We start from the raw sequence: 16,765 nt of genomic DNA, 5'->3' as shown, positions 1-16,765 counted from the left end.
TATCCATCTTCAGTACCTTCTACCTCATTGTAACGGTTCAAGTGATATTGCGTCCCTTGGGACACAAGTGGGCAAACGAGCGAACCAACAAACTACGAGCCAGGACTCCTTGAACCGCGAGAAGGACGTGCTGGTCTAGTGTGCATCCTGCACGTACTTCCGTGCGGCAACACCACCCCCAGCCTGCTGCACCGGTCGCTGCCTCCCGCATCACCTGATTGGCGGTCGTCATCTTGGCACTGACCGACTAGTACCGCGCTGACCTGCACGTGTTTACCTTTTTCACCATCCCAGTTTCTTTCAATGCATATACAGCCATCTGCGGCTTTGCGTGTCTGCGACCGGATTTTTCGGGGCAGATAACCTGTTGTGTCCTGACTGAATCGGCGTTTCTCCCCCATCTCTGCCGAATGTAATACATAGAGGCGGAGATCTGAATCACCGGGAAACCTTCTGCACTCATGCCTCCAATAGACTGGCACTCCCGCCGAGCTCCACCCTGAGCCTGCCCCACTATCCTTGGTCCTGTACGGCCTGGGACGCGATCCGAGCTTTCAGCGCACTGACGATCTGCCGTGCGAAGGATGCTAAAGAAGGCTCCCGATGACGCACCACAGCCTGAACGCTCCTTCCCAGACCTGTCGGCTGAAAAGAAAAGCATCCACAAACAGCACCAGCAGACGCGGACACTGGATCCCAACAGTTCCACGGAGACGTGAGAAATCACTGGGGCGAAACATTGGAGTTCGTGATTGGGAAGAGTGCAGATGACGCAGAAGCACACCACCAAATGCAGAAGTCGACATAGCCATTCCAGTTCGGACACAAGAATGTAGACCATGACACAGACACTACTAGGCATTCAAGTACAATGGGACGACCACCTTCGACCGCTAAGCTACCTCACCTTGAGAATGCGGAGCATGATGGGAACAGGGAGCTGGTGGACGAGCAAACGGTTCGCCTCCGACAAGATCTGTCGGGTCGCTGCGACGTCCTGAAGCACGGCAAACCAACAAACGACATGACTACCTTGCCTTTTTTTGAAACAGGAGACCGCCTTCCTTCCCGTTCCCAACCCCTTCTGCTCGCTTTGTCCTCGATATTATGAATTCCTAAACCACCTAACGACACCCTGAAGCGCACCGAACCTTCGCGGCCGGAGGTCTTGGTCCTTTTTCCGAGAGACCAACCCCTCCCGAATTGTGTGAAGTCTGTGAATTCAGGACGAGACGATTTCCGTACGAAGCCCCCCCCGGTAATCAAAACAATGAAGATAGCATCGTTTCAGGGATGTGGAAGAGACGCCAGAAGCACTCTTGCTGCGGAAATAAACAGCTACAATTTCACTTCCCCATCTCTTCTCTCTAGAATTGCTAGTCAAAGTGGGCAGTGAACTTCCTACCTCAGCTTCTCGTCAGTACGAGGAAGTATGCTCCTGAACTGGAACTGAGGGTGAGACGGAACTATGGCTCAGTTGGTACCCGAAAGACGACACAACACGCCATCGCCTCACCTATACGAAGAATCATGCGCGCTCTGAGACGCAAGACAACACATACTGCGCGGCCCTGAAGCTGACCCAACTGCATCTCTGGCTTGTCTGAAATAAAGAACGCGTGCATTGCAATCGCGTGAGTGAGAATTCTAGCACATGAAGCGCAAAACGTAGACACTTGCGAGCGCGTTGACGAAGTGAATCGGAATCCACCAAGCCACAGAATGCCTGACGGCTAACATTCCAGCTTCCTTTGCCTGCATTCAGTGAGAACACTTATCACTTACGTCTCTTTGGAGCGTCTCATTCAGTTCCCTCTTCAGGTCAAAACACACTCGCTGAAGCTCTGCCTCCCTCTCCTCCACGCTGACGCAACCGCCTCCATCCTTCCCGGGGTGTTCGCCACCTGCGGCAGCAGGTTCGGTCGGAAGTCGTTTCCCCTCTTGGGCACCGCTGGCTTCTTCTTGTTCGTTCCGTCCTAGGCCTTCTTGCGTCATTCTTTCCTTCTCCTCGGACGCCCCTCCGCTGTTGTGACTTCCGCTAGACAGCTTCACGGACTCGACTTCTGTCTGCAAACTAAACTGCCGCTCGGTGCCAGTGGACTCCGTACCTCTTCCGTCTTCTCCTCGCGTTCGCGGACTATTCTGCATTTCACCGCCGACGTCAGATGCTTGTTCTCTCGTCCCTGTTGTAACCGCCCGGCTAGTCCCTGAGCTGTCATTTTTCTCTATCTGTCCGGTAGAGACGGACCACTCCGTGGTGTCGTCTCTGCCTTCGGCACAGGTCGGCCCCTGAAAGGATTTGGCTTCCCTCGCGTAATTCCCGTCGTCACCTGAACGCGCGAGCAAGCCCGACCCGAAGAGAGTCTTCCGCGTTTGCTTGGCGTCCTCCTCGGCAGGAGGTTCTCGGCGGGAAACAGAACCTTCTTTCCCTCCGCTGTCCAGAGAGGTATCCGCTCCCTTTCTCGTACACAGGGCCATGACACCCGGAGTGGAGGCATTCTCCGCTGGTGCCTGAAAAAGGTGAGGAGACTTCGGACCTGAACGCTGACCGTCGTTCTTCTCAACACAGTCGCCTGACCGCGAGGAAGAGGATGCCGTACAAAGAGGAAGCTGCGACGACCCGGCATTCACCTCCCCGAGTAGCTCACTTTTTGCTTCTCCATTCGTCTGGGTACCTGTCCTGCCGCTTTGTTCTTCTGTGCCCCCTCTCTTCTGTGTCCCCGTCAGCACGGGATTGGATGAAAAACCGGCCTCGCTTGGTCCCGTCATTCCATTGGACACGCTTTGGCGTCGACCAGCAGGTGCTGAGTTACTAGCTTGCTGGCCGGCGGGCCCCGTGAGTTCTGCTCTCTGAAAATTACCTCTGTGTTCTCCACTCTCCTGTCGCTGAATGGTCACGCCCTCATGTGCGTGGTCGTGCAGTTTCTTTCCTGATGCCTCGTCGTTTTCCGGGAAACCTTGCTTTCTCTCATCCTCCTCTTTCACAAGCCGTAACTGTCTCCCTCCTGGCGAGAGACTCGCCGGTTCCTCTTTTCCGTCCTCGCCGATCCTTCGCTCCCTTATATCGGACCCGCAAGGTGGCGCGGCTACCCCTGCCACTCCGCGAATATGTAGGAGCATCTGCTCACCTGATGAACACTCCACAGCCTTCACTGGGTCTTTTTTCCCGCCTATGCTGTCACCCTCCGTCCCACTATCGTTCGGAATCTCGTCTCCTTGCTCGCTTCCTCTATCTTCCTCATCTTCGTTAGATTTCTCTTCGACCTCGGACTCCGACGGGCTATCATGCCAGGGGCATCCCTGCTTCTCGGACTCTGTTCGGCGGTGAAAGAGAGGACGAAGGGGCTTGCCCCGTCCGCACCCCTCACCTCCAGTGCTTGGTCTCGCCCACCACGCGCGAGACGATTTTACAGACGTAACAGCTCCTGCCGCTTGCTCGCCCCGGCCGCATACTTGTGCATGCTGTCCTGATTTCTCCCTGTCGTCGCCGACTTGCCGCTCTTCCCCCAGCACTTCGTTCTCGATGGGAGTTTCACCGGCTCCCCCACCAGTAGCAGTCGGAGCAACAACTATCGCGCTTTTGTGCGGAAGCATCCACTCTTCCTCTTTCTCTGCTTCCTGTTTTGCTGGCCCCCGTCCCCCCCCTCTTTCCCCTTCGTCGTCTCCGCGACCTGTCACTACGAAATCGTTCTGTGTGTGATACTCCGACTGCCGTAATCTCTCAGCGACACCTGTCCCGCTCCGCTCCTGCACGCCTGGCGGCGCCTTGTCTTCCCTCAGACTCTCTTCGCTCATTTGTGGCTTTTCCTTCTCTTCAGCTGTCATGCTTTTCCCTGCTGAGCTCTCGAGTAGACCGGCTGCTTCGCCTCCATGACCTCCGTGAGGCTGTCCAGAAACATCACGGAAGGACGGAAGGAATCGCTGTCCGTCTTCCGTCGGAACTTCTGATCTTTGATCGAAAACTTGAAGGGAGCCTTCTGCGCTGCTCCGTACTGTTCCGTCTTTAGCACTGCCTCCCTCCGCCACTGTCATTCCCTCCCCGTTCCTCACCTCGGCTATACGGCCGTTGCCAAGCATCATCATGCTTTTATCGTCTGTTCCAGTTCCGGGCGACTTTGTCCCTAGCACATCTGCAGTCTTTTTCGTGCCATCCTGGAGTAAGCTGCTACCGACCGTAGATGCCCATGTGTAGCTTACTGAGTTCGCGTGCTGTTGTCCTTTCCCATTTTCAGTGCTTCCGGCTCCTGTGTGCCCTTGCTGTCCTCCTCTCTGTGCAGTTGCCTCTTCACTTCTCTGACCTACCGCAGTTGTCCCCGCCGGTCTCCTGTCCGACAGCCCAGTCACCTCTCTCTCCCATTCTCCTTCCTCCCTTTCTTCCTCCTCCTGTTGGGTCTCCCTTGTCTTAGCTCGAGCTTCCCTTTCTTCTCCCCCTCTTCCTGATTCCGGATGCTCTCTCTCCTCATCGCTGATCTCCATCCGCTCGTCTCTCTCTCCTTTGCCCCGTACCTCTTCCTGGTGGGCTCGTTCTTCTGTCGCCTCCCCCTCTTCTATCTCGTCGTCCGCCTGCGGCGGGACACGCCTTCTTACGATGATTTCCACCTTGCTCTCCCCTCGTACACCGCCTCCGCCTCCTCCGCCTCTCTCCCCGATCTCTTCCGGTCCCGCTCTTCCACGCCCTGGGAACGGAGATCCCGGCCCGGAAGTGACACGAAGCCCTGCTCCTCCTCCCAAGCCTGGACGCCGTCGAAACCCTCCCGCACCCGTCACATTATCGAGCTGGGAAAGATCTGTTTCTCCCCCACCTCGGCTCTCCCGATATACCCCGTTGACTCCCTTCCCCCCGTAATAATGGTTCTTACAGTCACCTGTCCTCATCCCTGCAGCTCCAGGAGACACACGACTCCGGCTAGTGGATCCTTGTGGTGGAGGTGGAGGGGGCTGTGGATGATGTGGAAGCCGATGGGTGGGGTAAACAGGGAAGGGAGGGGTGACCAGGCCTCGACTTGTAAAGTCAAGGCTTCCATGGACAGGTGGCTTTTGAAGAGCGTCGGATGAAGTACCCTGTAGGGAAAACTGAGAGTTCCGGGCTTCACCTACTGAACACAGGCGGGCTTCGTACCTTCCTCGAGCATTTTCTCCCGCTGCTTCAAGACTACTCTGACGGCATCCGCCCGGACGGGGATGAGACGCCTCACAACCCCTGTCGCCTGAGTTTTTCGTTCCCGCCCGCTGTGCGACGACCGCAGCAATGGCCGCTGCCGCTGCCTGAGTGGGGTCCTGAGTCTGAGAGGCAGTCGTCGCCGGCAACGCCCATCCTCTCTCCTGCTGAACCGTTTCCCTCTCATCACCTCCCCGCGCCACCTGGCTCGAGTCGCCCCTGCGTCTACCATCATCCTGTACGTGGCGATCTTTTTCTGCCTGGATGTCCGGTGCCCCCATATGTGCAGCGTCTGTCCTCGCAAACTGCGAACGAGGAGACCGTTCAGCTAGTATCACGGTGGAGACATTCGCCGACTCAGGCCCAGCAGTCTTACTGCTAGGACATGGCCTGCGGGTCCTGTCATTTTCCGGTGAGCTTTCACGTCCCCCAGGTCCTGCTGGTGCATTTCGTCCCTCCATTACCCTCCAAGACCGTTCCTTTCCGAGGTGGTCTCCTCGACCGGAACCTAGTGGACTGTCCGTTTCGTCTCGGACCGCAGCCTGCGGAAGGACTCCACGCAACGATGACGCGGAAGAAACGGAAGCTGGTGAATCTGCTCCACGAAGTGAAGGGGACCTCCCTTTTGTGAGGAGTTTCCCACCAGTTCCTGAAGAAATGCCATCTCCCCTCATCCCCGGAGAATGAACGCGCCAACCCGGCTCTCCTGGCGGCGTAATCCCGGCACGAGGCCTGTCCTTTCCCTGTTTTTCCGTCGAAATGCAGTCTTCCCGCCTTCCCCATCTCTGACCATGTTCTCTTCTCTCGTGACGGTGAGAAAAAGAATCCGAGCTTTCGTCCTTCATGAACCTTTTCCTACGGCGTTGTGAATGGCTTCTCGCGAAGACTTGCGGTCCGCTGTCGTCTCCTGCGTTTTCGTCGTGCGACAGGCTGTTCTCGTAGATCTCCCTGTGTCCCTCCAGCTGTAGTCGCTCCGCTCCGTCTCGCAAGCCCACGCAGCTTCCAATGCTTCTCTGCCTCTCTTCCCTATCACGTTCAGCAACACACCCTTTGTCGTCGCCTGAATGACCGCCCCTCCAACCGCGGCCCTCACCAAGAATCTCCGGCCCGCGATCTGCTCCTGCTCCCGCATGACTACCATCCTCCGTGTCCTCTTCTCTCGGGCATTTCCGCCTCTCCCTTGAGCTGCTTTCGTCACCTGCCACATCTCGTCCCTGATGGACACCCGGGAGAGCACAACCTTTACCCGCTGCAACACCAGGACCCATCCCCCTCGGTTCTCTCGAAGAACCGGCAGCATACGAAGAAGAAAACAAAGAATGGGGCGAGGGCGTCAATGATAAACTGGAATGCCCCCCCCGAGAGACCTCAACCCCCCGGAAGGAACGGGAGACCCCCGAAAAGTACTCTTTGTCGGTCCCAGATCTTGGAGACCTCCTTCGTCTAAAAGACGCCTTCTCCTCCCCTTCGAAAGACTTTGGCCACCAAAACGACTGCGCTGCTCCCACGCCCGGATTCTTGATATTTTCCCTTTTTGCTCGGTCCACCCACCATGCAGTCTCAACTTTGGCTGAGTGGATGTCGCGAATGTCGCCCCCTGTTGAAGGAGAGATGCTCCTGCGGCTTCCGCTGCTGCTAGTGCTAGCCTTGCGCCTTCCCCTTACCGAGTCGTCTTCCCTCAAACTCGGCCCTCCTCCGGTGGGGCTTTGCTTCCCCGGATGCGGACGCCACCAAGGGGAAGCTCCACGCCCTCGGAGTGGGCGAAATGCGTGGCACGGGCTAGAGCACCACACCGTATTTCCGGCATCTTCCCCACAATGCCGCGTCAGTGGCAGATCATCTCCACTTTGCTTTGAGTGGATGACATCGCTGTCTTTGCTCGAATTGATTGATCCCCTCCGGTCCTTGCTCACCTCCTCTGTCGCGCTCTCAACGCTGCTGCGCCGTTGCTGCTCTCGTTCTCCACTCTGCTCCTTGCCTCGCCGTCCTTCCGCGTTCTCCCGCCTCCGTCCCTCTGAAGCGTCTTCAGGACCTCTCCTGGTTTCACACAAAGCTACCCGGTCGTGGCTCTTCCCCTGCACAGCAGACAGCCCACTGTCACTCTCGCGACGCGTTAGGAGAGAACGCATCCGACTTCCTCGTCCTTGATTCCCTGGCTCGCCGACAGAAGATGGAGAGTTTCGGCTCCTTTCGGTGCTCCCTCTTTCTTGACTTTCCCGTCCCCCTCGAGCGCCCTCGCACTGCTCTCCCCTGTTAAAGTCAGTTCCCTCTACACTCGACGTTGCCTCCCTTTCCCCGTCCCTAACCTTCTCCTTGTCCGCTCCAAAACGCAAACTACCTTCTGTTTGACAACTCGTCCTTTTCTCGTCAGCCAATTTGCCGTTCGGTCTCGATCCCCTCTCACTGCTCCCGCTTTGTCGGGCCCTACCACTTTGCTCTGCCCCCTGTTCCAGTTTGGCTTTCGGGCTGACAGCTTTTCGTCCCTCAGCTTGCTCACCTCTCCTTTTCTCAACTCTCTCGCCGTCGTCCTCACTTGTTTCATCTTCACCGCGTGCTCCGCTCAGGGGGGAAGCGCTGACGACCCGGTGTCTTCGTCGGTCGTCTTCACTCCGAGTATCTTCGCAGCGTTCGGGAAACTCTTCTCCTGTTTGTCCTCGGGTCTTCGAGACAGTAGACAGTCTCCCCCCCTCATCTCCACCCTCTGACCGACCTCCTACCTGTCTACCACAGGAGTCAGTCATCCACCTCGGTCTGTCCTCTGTACGACCCCGTCGGATCAAGGTCTCCCCAGCCACATCCCCACGTCGCTGAGTTTCGCTTCCGACCTTCGGCAATTCTAAAGAACCAGGCCCGGGCCGGCTCGTGCCGTGCTGTTCCTGGTACCTAGCAGCTTCTGAGCTCTCCGGTGCGTCCACCACTGGATCAGATTCTCCTCTGACCTTCTTAGAAAAATCGCTAGCTTTCGTGCCGGAGCAGACATGCACGCTGTTGCCACCTTCCGTTCTCGTTACCTCTCCCGTCGGCTTCTTTGTGTCTGTCGTGCCGGGGTGATGACCAACTTCCACGGGGCCCCACTTCTCTCCTGGCACATCACTGTCCTCTACCCGGTCACGAACTGCGCTCCTCTTGTCCAACAATTTCCACTCCTCCCTCTCAGCAGCATTCAACATCCCCGGCTTTGACTTGGACTCCGGTTTCGCCATCGACGAAGACGGTGAGAATGAACCACTAGCACACGATGCACGACTTTGCTCCTTTTTCTCTTTCTCCCCTTTCTCCGACTGCCCTTCTCCTTTAGAAGCTGACGAGGACAGCGAAGAACAACCGACGTCGAGGCTAGGAAGGCCTCTTTGAAAACGACCTGAAGAGGATGTACCAGGGGTGGAAGCGGGTGTCTGGTTGCGGCTCGGACATGATGCCGACGGCCCGAGAGACAGACCTGACGCTAGGGTCCCGCTGGAAAGAGAAGCTGCCGACAGCGCGGATGTCGACGAAGAGAGGCACTGCACGCTAAGCCGTTGTGTTGGTAGTGTACCACATTCCTCTACCTCCGGCACCTTGGCCTCCCCCACATCCTCCTCTAAATCTCTTTCCTTCTCTGCACCTTGGCCCCTACGCCTACCTTCCAGCTTTTTCTGCTTCTTCTTTCCGTCTTTCTCCTCCGTCTCTTCCTCCTCAACAGCCGTCATCATTTCGTCTTTTATCGGGGCTCCTTGCGCTTCTTGTGGCAGGGCGACAACGTACCCTCCGGCGCCGGTCTTCATCATTTCGGGTCGCGGGGAGGGATCCCTCTTAGCCGCAGCAGTGGTACTACGAATGCTCTCCGATGTCTTTTCAGAGATACGGCTTGTCGGTTTATTGGCGTCAGTATCACACGAGGAAAAAACCCCGCCTCTGCTCTCACCAGGTTCTTGACGGGCCGGAAGAGACCTGTTTTCTGGCTTACGAGATTCCGAGTAGGCTCCGCTGCGGTGACGATCTCCTCCACATTGTCCAGGCTTCCTCTGTTTTTCTCCGCTCCTTGAGAGTTTTGCCCATTCGTCTCCACTATCCGTCTCCTGTCGTCTGTCAGTCTCCCGATTCTCTGGCAACGAGACATGCGGGCAAACACCGACGTCGCCGGCCTGTGTGCACAGCTTTTGCTTTCCGCACGGCGAGCCCGCATCTTGTCTTTGTCCCCGCCCAGCTTCTTTCTGACGTCCGTAGCATTTCCCAGTCGAACCCGCGCTCTCGTCACTCAAACCCGCTGCCCTTGCCGACCTTTCGCCAGACTTCACGGAATGAGAGGAGGGAGAGAGACCGGCCTGAGAAGGCCGGCGAGACGGAAAACCTGGTAATAGCCAGGGATCCTTCTCAGTTACGTTTGCTGATGGCTGGGCGCGCTGCGGGTGCGGGGCGCGCTCCTTGCAGGGCTGGACTGTGGAGCCTACCCCGAACCCTGCTTGCCCTCCTCTTCCTTTCCCTGACTGATGAGACTTTGCACTGCCGAGATGTTTCGAGGCGGTCCGCACAGTAGCCATCGGGTCGCCGCTGGATTCTTGCTTGTCGAGAGATGTACAGGCGGAAACACCCGCAGCCATCCCCGGGCCGCCCCCGCTGCTGCTGCCCTCGCCGGCACAGCGAGAACCGCTGTTCTTTTCACTTGCACCCGGCAACGCGGGAAGCAAGGCGCAGGCCTCAATATCATCTTGAGGAGTGCTACTCCCCGAACTGCCAGTCGTTGCTGTGTTCCTCTCGCTTACCACCGTCGGGCCTGTAACGCTCTTACTTTTCTTGCCACACTTCCTACTTTGGCTGCTACTCCTGCTGGTGTTACTACTGTGGACTGCGGCAGTTTTACCGTCGGTGAGGTTTGTAACGTCGGAGCGGCCATCTGGTCCAGGAAGAGAAGGCGGAGTTGATGCCCCAGCTCCTCCTACTATTTCTTTCCTCGAACTCAGAACTTTTTTCGGCGTCACCCCACTTCGCTTTTGCAGCGGGCGATCCACTGTACTTCGCTTACAAGGCTCGCTTTGCTGCTGCACCCTCGTCGTGACAGCTCGAAGGTGCTGCGTAGTTCCCGCGTCACTGCCGTCCTCTTGGCTGCTACTACTTTCACTTGGGCTATCACTGCTGCTTGTCATCGTCTCCTCTCGTTCACTCTCCGCCCTCACATTGGACGTTTCTCCTGTGCTGCCTCCCCCCTTACTACCGCCTCTTTTGTCCCGAACACGCGTTGCCCCGTCTGTCTCTCCTTGCTTCCTCTTCTGCTTCTCCTTCTCTCTTCTGCGTCGTAAGAGACTTCCTTCGTCTCCTCCGCCCCCAGCAACCTTCTCTGCCACCTTCCCATCCAGAACCGCGCCCCCCTTCAAGGACTGCTTCTGCTGCGAAGGCTGCGCTCCCGCGGCTCGAGAATGAGAGTGCTTCTTGGGAATCGATACTGGCTGGGTTACCACCGCAGCAGTCCCAGATTTCAGGCCGCTGCCTTCCCCACCGGAAGTGGTCGCACCGGCAGTTAATCTCATGCTAGCAGCTCGAGGACTGGATGCAGGACTTTCGGAAGAACTCTTAACGCAGTCAAATTGCTTGCTACCTCGTCCTGACGATGTAGCGAGCTCTCCAGGCTGGCTCGAAGAAGCAGCAGAAGCGCCAAGCTCCAGCGGCGTTGCCGCAGATACTGATTTTTCCACCACTCGCGAACTGCCGCCAGTTGTCCCCTCCCCGCCCTCCCGAACCGAGGAGTCTTCAGAATCGTTCCCCCGCCCTGACAAAGGCATTCTTCCCTGTGACGTGATGTCCCCTGCAGTCAGCGCCACGCCAGTCGACGGGGTAGACCCCGCAACGGGGGAATTTTGTGGCGACAAGCCTTTGAATCGCTTTACGCCTCCTTTACTTTTACAATTCTCCTTATCTGCCCTTCCATAAGTATGCTCCCTGCTTCCTTTGGACGCTGACGAAGATGCAGATGAAGAACCGACTGACGGCCTCGCACTGTCCTGCGCTCTTGGCCGTTTCTTCCCAGTCTCCACGGGTCGCGGCTTCGGTGATGAGATCACCCGTCCTTCTGTCGAATATGGAGCCTCTTCCTCCTTCAGAGTGGAGGCGGTCGGACTCCGCCTGCTACTTCCTGACTGAGCAGACGACTGCTCGCGGGACCCTGCGGTCTGGCCAGGGCATTCCGTGGAAGACTCCCGGCGAAAAGTGGAGACAGAGGACAACATGAGCGCACTCTCGACGTGACCGGGGAGCAAGGGGCTGACCCCATGAGGACTGGGCCTTTGTCGCCTCTCCTCATGATAGGTCTTACCATCTTCGGCCTTGGACAGGGAGGACAATAAAAAATCACTACTGTCTCCTTCCCCTTTCCTGGAAAGAGATGAAGGACTCGTTCCTCTGCTTGTGGAACAACAGCAGCTTTCCTCTTCGGCTGACACAGCTGCTGGCTTCAATAACCGTTTTTTTCGTCGCGGCTTCGGGGGAACCTCGGAGGGTGCCTTACCTCCTCCCGTCTCCCCTTGTCTTTCTGACGTGGAAAACGTGCGATCGCGGGTCGCGAAACCCGCGTCTATCTCAGGCAACGGATGCCCTCCTCCAGGTGGTTGGGACTCAGCTTCAGGAACGCAGCAAAAACTTTCACTTCCGAGAGGATGAGAGGCTCCGTACGACGCGTCTGCACAGCTTGACGGGCAGGACCGATCGCTAGCAACAGACGACGTCCCCTCGTCACACCTAGGGCGTTGGAGGGAAACACTTGACACCGAAGAAGCAGCCGTGGACGTCGTAAAAGACGACGGACACTGTAGTGGACCCACTGGAAGGACTGCCAGAGAAGGAAGCACTGCAGATGAAGAAGATGGATCTTGGCTAAAGGGACTTTCATTTCGTATCTGTGACGCGGCCGAAAGTATTGAAGAGGAGCGGGAGGTAGACGCAGCACTAGAGAACGAAGATGACGTCGAGGGGAAAGACAACGAAGAGCCACATGACGTCGCACAAGACAACACGGGATGAAGGTCCAGGACCTCCTCCCTCCTTACAGACAAGCTTTCTGACGATACGCCGTCATCTCCCTGCCTCGTCTCGGCAGCATTACAACCCCCACCGCCCGTGGTCCGCGAATGCTCTTGCCTGCCACTGCGCGAGCGAATAGCGGTATCAAAACCGGCATCGCTTTCCGGGGGAAAATCCTGTCCCCGCTTCGCCTTCTTTTGAATGTCCTTCCTCTCGGCTTCTTTGCTTTCTTCCGTCCTGTGCCGAAGATCCGCCAACAATCTCTGCTTAAGCTGACTCATGTGAGGCGGAGTAGCTGGTCGATGTCTCCGAGCTCCATTGCCGATAGGAGTGTTCCCGCTCGCTCCGCTAGTCGCTGCTGTGACCCCGTTGACTGGGGCCGACGGCGGAAGCTGAAGTCCAAGGTGGGTCAAGGTTGTTACGAAAGCCCCGACGTCCTTGGTCTTGCAGCGCAGCTCGGTGAGAAGAAGCTGCTGGAGGCACGCCAACTGGTGGAGGAGGTCCTCAACTAAAGCGACACTCTCCCGCATTCTGAGAGAACACAGACGGAAACATCGATAAAACCAACCTGGTCCCAGAATGAACACGGAAGCATATAGCTCCCGCAAGGAACCCCACAGACCACACACAGAGATGAGAAAGAATAACGAAAGAATCTCGATTTCTTACAACGCGCACGGCGAAAAACAAGGTGATATCAATAACTGAACCGACTACCCATCGCTATCACATCAGGTCTGATAGAACGTCGAAGCAAAACAAGGCTGCTGTCAGAAGGCCAAGCAGGAAATAAGTGTCGCACCTAGACAACTGACGATGCCACCATCACACCTAGGGCAACCCGCTACTCAAGCAGCCTCGTTCACGACACAGAGGCTGTCTCCAGATGGATTAGTTCTGCGCTAAGTGACAATCCGACTGTCCCGTGTGCTAACGTGTAGTCCGCCTCCACCGCTCAGTGGCCTCTGCAACCATCTGACGTGCTCAGAGGTCTGGAAGTCCTAGCATCTACAAAGGCCCCGAACACAGTTTTGATTCGCATGCCAAGTAATTGCATCTCGCCATACGCCAAAACAGATTTCCAAAAAGAAGCAGCTCGCGACCAGTTATCCCGCATGGGTGGACGGACAACTCACCACGACGGTATGGCGCGCCGCCGAAGACGCGACGGGGCTTACTTGGTCATTTGTTGCTTAGCCTGCTCAAGGGGATCAAGCTTCAGCAGGAGACTGCAAAGCTCTGCTCCTCCGCTGCTCCAAGGCTGGCAATCACTGAAGGAGACTACATTTTCCTCAACTTCCATCTTCTCTCCCGCAGTAAGGCCGTTCCTCGATTAACGCGAGTGGAGGAGGCTGGAGCTGTCTACGGCTGAAATCGTCCGCCTCGGTTATTTGCCACTCCACTCTCGGCTGTTCTTCCTTCTACAAGAGTGAAGAGTCCGCTGTGGCTCACCACAACTCCCGACCGCCCCCTCCCCACTATTCAGGCTTCGCTCATCCTCGCAGCTAGCTTTCCTACGCCTCGTTTTCACGAGAGCGGTGTAGGTAAAAAGCTCTTCACCCGTTGACTTCGTACTGACCTGCAGCGGACCTTTCTTTCGTCGTTGCTCATGAATGTCAACTGTCTCTTCCGTGCTACAGGCTAACTGTCTGTGAGGGTTTTTGACTTGGTTAGCCTCGCATTTTCCGTGTGTGAACTCAGGATCTGCTGACGGAGAGAAATACGACTGTGCAGGCGGTCTCCAAGTCTCCTGAATTTCAAATCCCTTTTCACTGTCTGCTCTCTGAGCCGGCCAACCAGGTACTACGCACAGTGCGAGCACGCACGCACCGTGTGAGGAGATCAAAAGCAGTCTGCTCAGGTAGTGAGTCCGGTGAGCGCCAAGAAAGGGGGTTTCCAAGGGCAGCTAACGGACCAAACGGGAGCCTGCTTACAATGTTGCTCCGTCGGGTGTTCTTTGGAGAGCTCCGCCTGCCGATGCTTGACGTGCTGTTGTCACCGAACTGGCTCGATGCCTGACGAGACAGTGATTTGCCAGGAGAGACGAAAGACTGGGCACCTTGCTGTTGCTCTCCGACGCCATCTGAAGGCGGCTCACTGTTGAGCGGCAGCAAGGCCTTTTTATCCTTGCGCAGTAGCTAGTAACAAATGCCCTTGATTGTGCCTTCACAAGCTTTCCTCATACAACCCGGAGGGAGAGTGACAATTCAAACAGCAGCGGGGAGAAAAAAACGTCTCTCCTCCCTTTCAGAAAGCCTGCAGCTTTGCACACGACACAACCTGTACACTGTCGAGAAGCCGTTGGTAAGTACAGCGGCTCGCTAGCCAACGGACGACGAAAAAAGGTGTCCTTCACCCCATGAAAACTTTCAGTTTTGCTATATGGCACTACGGCGAGAGGGGAAACTGTCGGGGCTTTTGGTCTGATGTGGCTGCCGACTTGCATTCAACACCTCACGGCGTCACTAATTGATAGAAGCCGAGGGAGCAGTCGTTATGCAACGTCTGAGGAAACAGGCACCTACAAAACAACGGTACAAATGCCTGTCATGCGCTTTCGCCTCCACGCAATGTTAGACACGGGTACTACTACCTCCCTGACGAATGGACAACAAAGCGCCTGCTGAGCTGAATCAACTCCCGCCCCTCTCCGACTTTCGTGCTGTTCCTCCCTCCTTACGTTGACAGCGACACGCAGGTACTATTGTCCGCGTGAAGGACGTGCGATAGATTGCGCGACACATCGAGACCCAGTACCAGGCAAACTGAGCCCTGACTCGCAACACTGTTTAACTGAAAGGAGAGAGCCGGTGCAACAGACCGTTAACAAGGGAGGGATAAGACATGTTTCTTTGGAAACGACTTGTATAACCAGGTGTGGCTCGACCACGCTTTGACATCATGCCCAGGAGAGACGAGACTGGAGCCTGGGGTGCCAAACCTCGACGTTAAGCCAGCTTTTATATGACAACCGAACGACAAAAAGAACCGCGGGTAGCGCTGCAGACTTCACAAAACGGCACCGACGAATTTGAACCAGTACGCACGAAAGGAAGACAGCAAAGAAAACTTTGCTTCCGAGACACCAGAGAGGACCTCAAACAGAGAGGGGAAGGACCGTGACCGTCATGCGTGACGGCGCGCCACGGTTGCTGTCGCTACGCAGCTTCTGCTGGCCTGTCGTCGCTCCCTTCTATGTTTGGGGAGCGAAAAAAACACGACATAATCAGAAAACCACTTCCTAGTAAGTGAAAGCCGCGCCGCGCTTTCATGCGAGGAGGGAAAAGAGTTTGCAGGACACCGCATGACGCGGCAGCTTCACTCCTGGCCTGAGCCTGCTCCCGGGCCCGCCCCCTTGAAGAACCCCAGCGAGCGTAACGACACCGTTCGGGACTTTTTCGAAATAGCCCTTGCACCGACGCGGAACCAGCCGAACCTAATTTTTTTCAGGACCGCATCCCACCTTTCGTTTTTTAATTCGAACGGCGTCGTTCCATGAGAGGCGCTTGCGCTCAGGCCTGTTTCCGCGCATTCGGCGGCGTGTCCAGTCCTCTTCTTCGTGCGAGGGACGAATTTTCTTCTGATGTAACAGAGGAGAAACTGTTTTTCACCGACTGGGCCGGCAAGAAAAAAGCATGCTCAGGCTTGTTCAGGCGATTTTTCGTCACTGAAGGCGCGGTCAGAGTCGCGAATCTCAACAGTGGTTTCCGGGGAAAAACCAGTCTTTTGGCATGGGAGTCATCCGGCTAAGCGGGCCTCGAGTATTCTTGTCGATGGACCTTCAATCTCTGGAAGTTCGGACAAGGAAGTTCGATGCTGACTCCACCCTTTTGTGGTACTGCCGTCCCTGTTGCTGGTCTCTAACCCACGTGTGCAGTGCTGTTGTCCAGTCTTGAGAAACGACGAACCGTTTGTCGGAGAGGTCTCGCGTGCCTCGTTGATGGTAAAGAGGCGTCGTTCCGTATCCTCAGAGGAGCTAGCAAGTGACGAACTACCTGCTCTTTGGGAGCGCCAATGGACACACAGGTGGTCGGTCGCGTGTCCGCGAGAGACGCTCGTGAAAGGGCTCAGTCGGATGCGGGCTGGTGCAGCTCTGCGTCTTTCCTGGCCGGCTGCAGGAAGTCTCCCTAGATCAATACAAGGGGCCCGACGATGCGCATTAGTCCACATGGAGGTGTCCGCTCAAGGCGGACGTCTTCGGACTGAGGGGCGAAAAGCAAGAACTGCAGTGAGGCCACTGTCCGTGATGTTGGAAACATTCTTAAGGTAAGCTGTTTGCTGCAGGTGAGCGGGATTACATCGGCGGACACCTGTGCACCTGCGACGCCCTTTGAGAACAGACTTTCGACCAGGGGGCACTTCACATCAGGCTGGTCTTGTCCATCTGTAACTGGTTTCCCCGGTCCTGTCCGGAGCTCAAACAGCTCTTCGTTAGCGTGAAGAGAGCACGTACTACCATTAGGAGTGCCATGTTGTGGCTTGACATGGTGCTGATACCGCCCGTGCTTTGCGGCAACTCCCACTGGCCCAGCCTTTTCTCTTGAATCTCTCCAGGAACCCAGTCTTGTCTCCGGTGGTGGCCAGTCGCCCTGCAGGCAATTGGTCGGGAAACTGTGA

At 56.5% G+C, this 16,765-nt stretch overlaps 1 protein-coding gene across 1 annotated transcript; it reads right to left on the bottom strand.

Moving 5' to 3' along the window:
• Position 1: 1 nt before the first annotated feature.
• On the bottom strand, positions 2 to 16,105 carry CSUI_000571 (uncharacterized protein). The gene is made up of 4 exons (XM_068060805.1): positions 13,327 to 16,105; positions 1,786 to 12,679; positions 908 to 997; positions 2 to 645 (listed from the first exon to the last, which is right to left on the bottom strand). Exons 1-4 carry the CDS (start codon positions 13,449 to 13,451, stop codon positions 514 to 516), a joined length of 11,241 nt encoding a protein of 3,746 aa, XP_067927215.1. The 5' UTR covers positions 13,452 to 16,105; the 3' UTR covers positions 2 to 513.
• Positions 16,106 to 16,765: the final 660 nt, after the last annotated feature.

Source organism: Cystoisospora suis (genome assembly GCF_002600585.1).
Source record: "Cystoisospora suis strain Wien I chromosome Unknown contig_218, whole genome shotgun sequence".
In the NCBI taxonomy this organism is placed as follows: domain Eukaryota; phylum Apicomplexa; class Conoidasida; order Eucoccidiorida; family Sarcocystidae; genus Cystoisospora; species Cystoisospora suis.
The sequence above is the reverse complement of the archived record's forward strand: the minus strand, read 5'-3'. Positions and strand labels throughout refer to the sequence as shown.

Excerpts from the sequence above, each read along its gene's own strand:
- CSUI_000571 (XM_068060805.1), bottom strand. The coding sequence starts at position 13,451 with ATGGAAGTTGAGGAAAATGTAGTCTCCTTCAGTGATTGCCAGCCTTGG. Across the intron at positions 998-1,785 it reads ATGAGACGCTCCAAAGAGAC|GACGTCGCAGCGACCCGACA; the intron begins GTAAGTGATAAG and ends GCCGTGCTTCAG. Across the intron at positions 646-907 it reads TCATGCTCCGCATTCTCAAG|CCGACAGGTCTGGGAAGGAG; the intron begins GTGAGGTAGCTT and ends TTTTCTTTTCAG.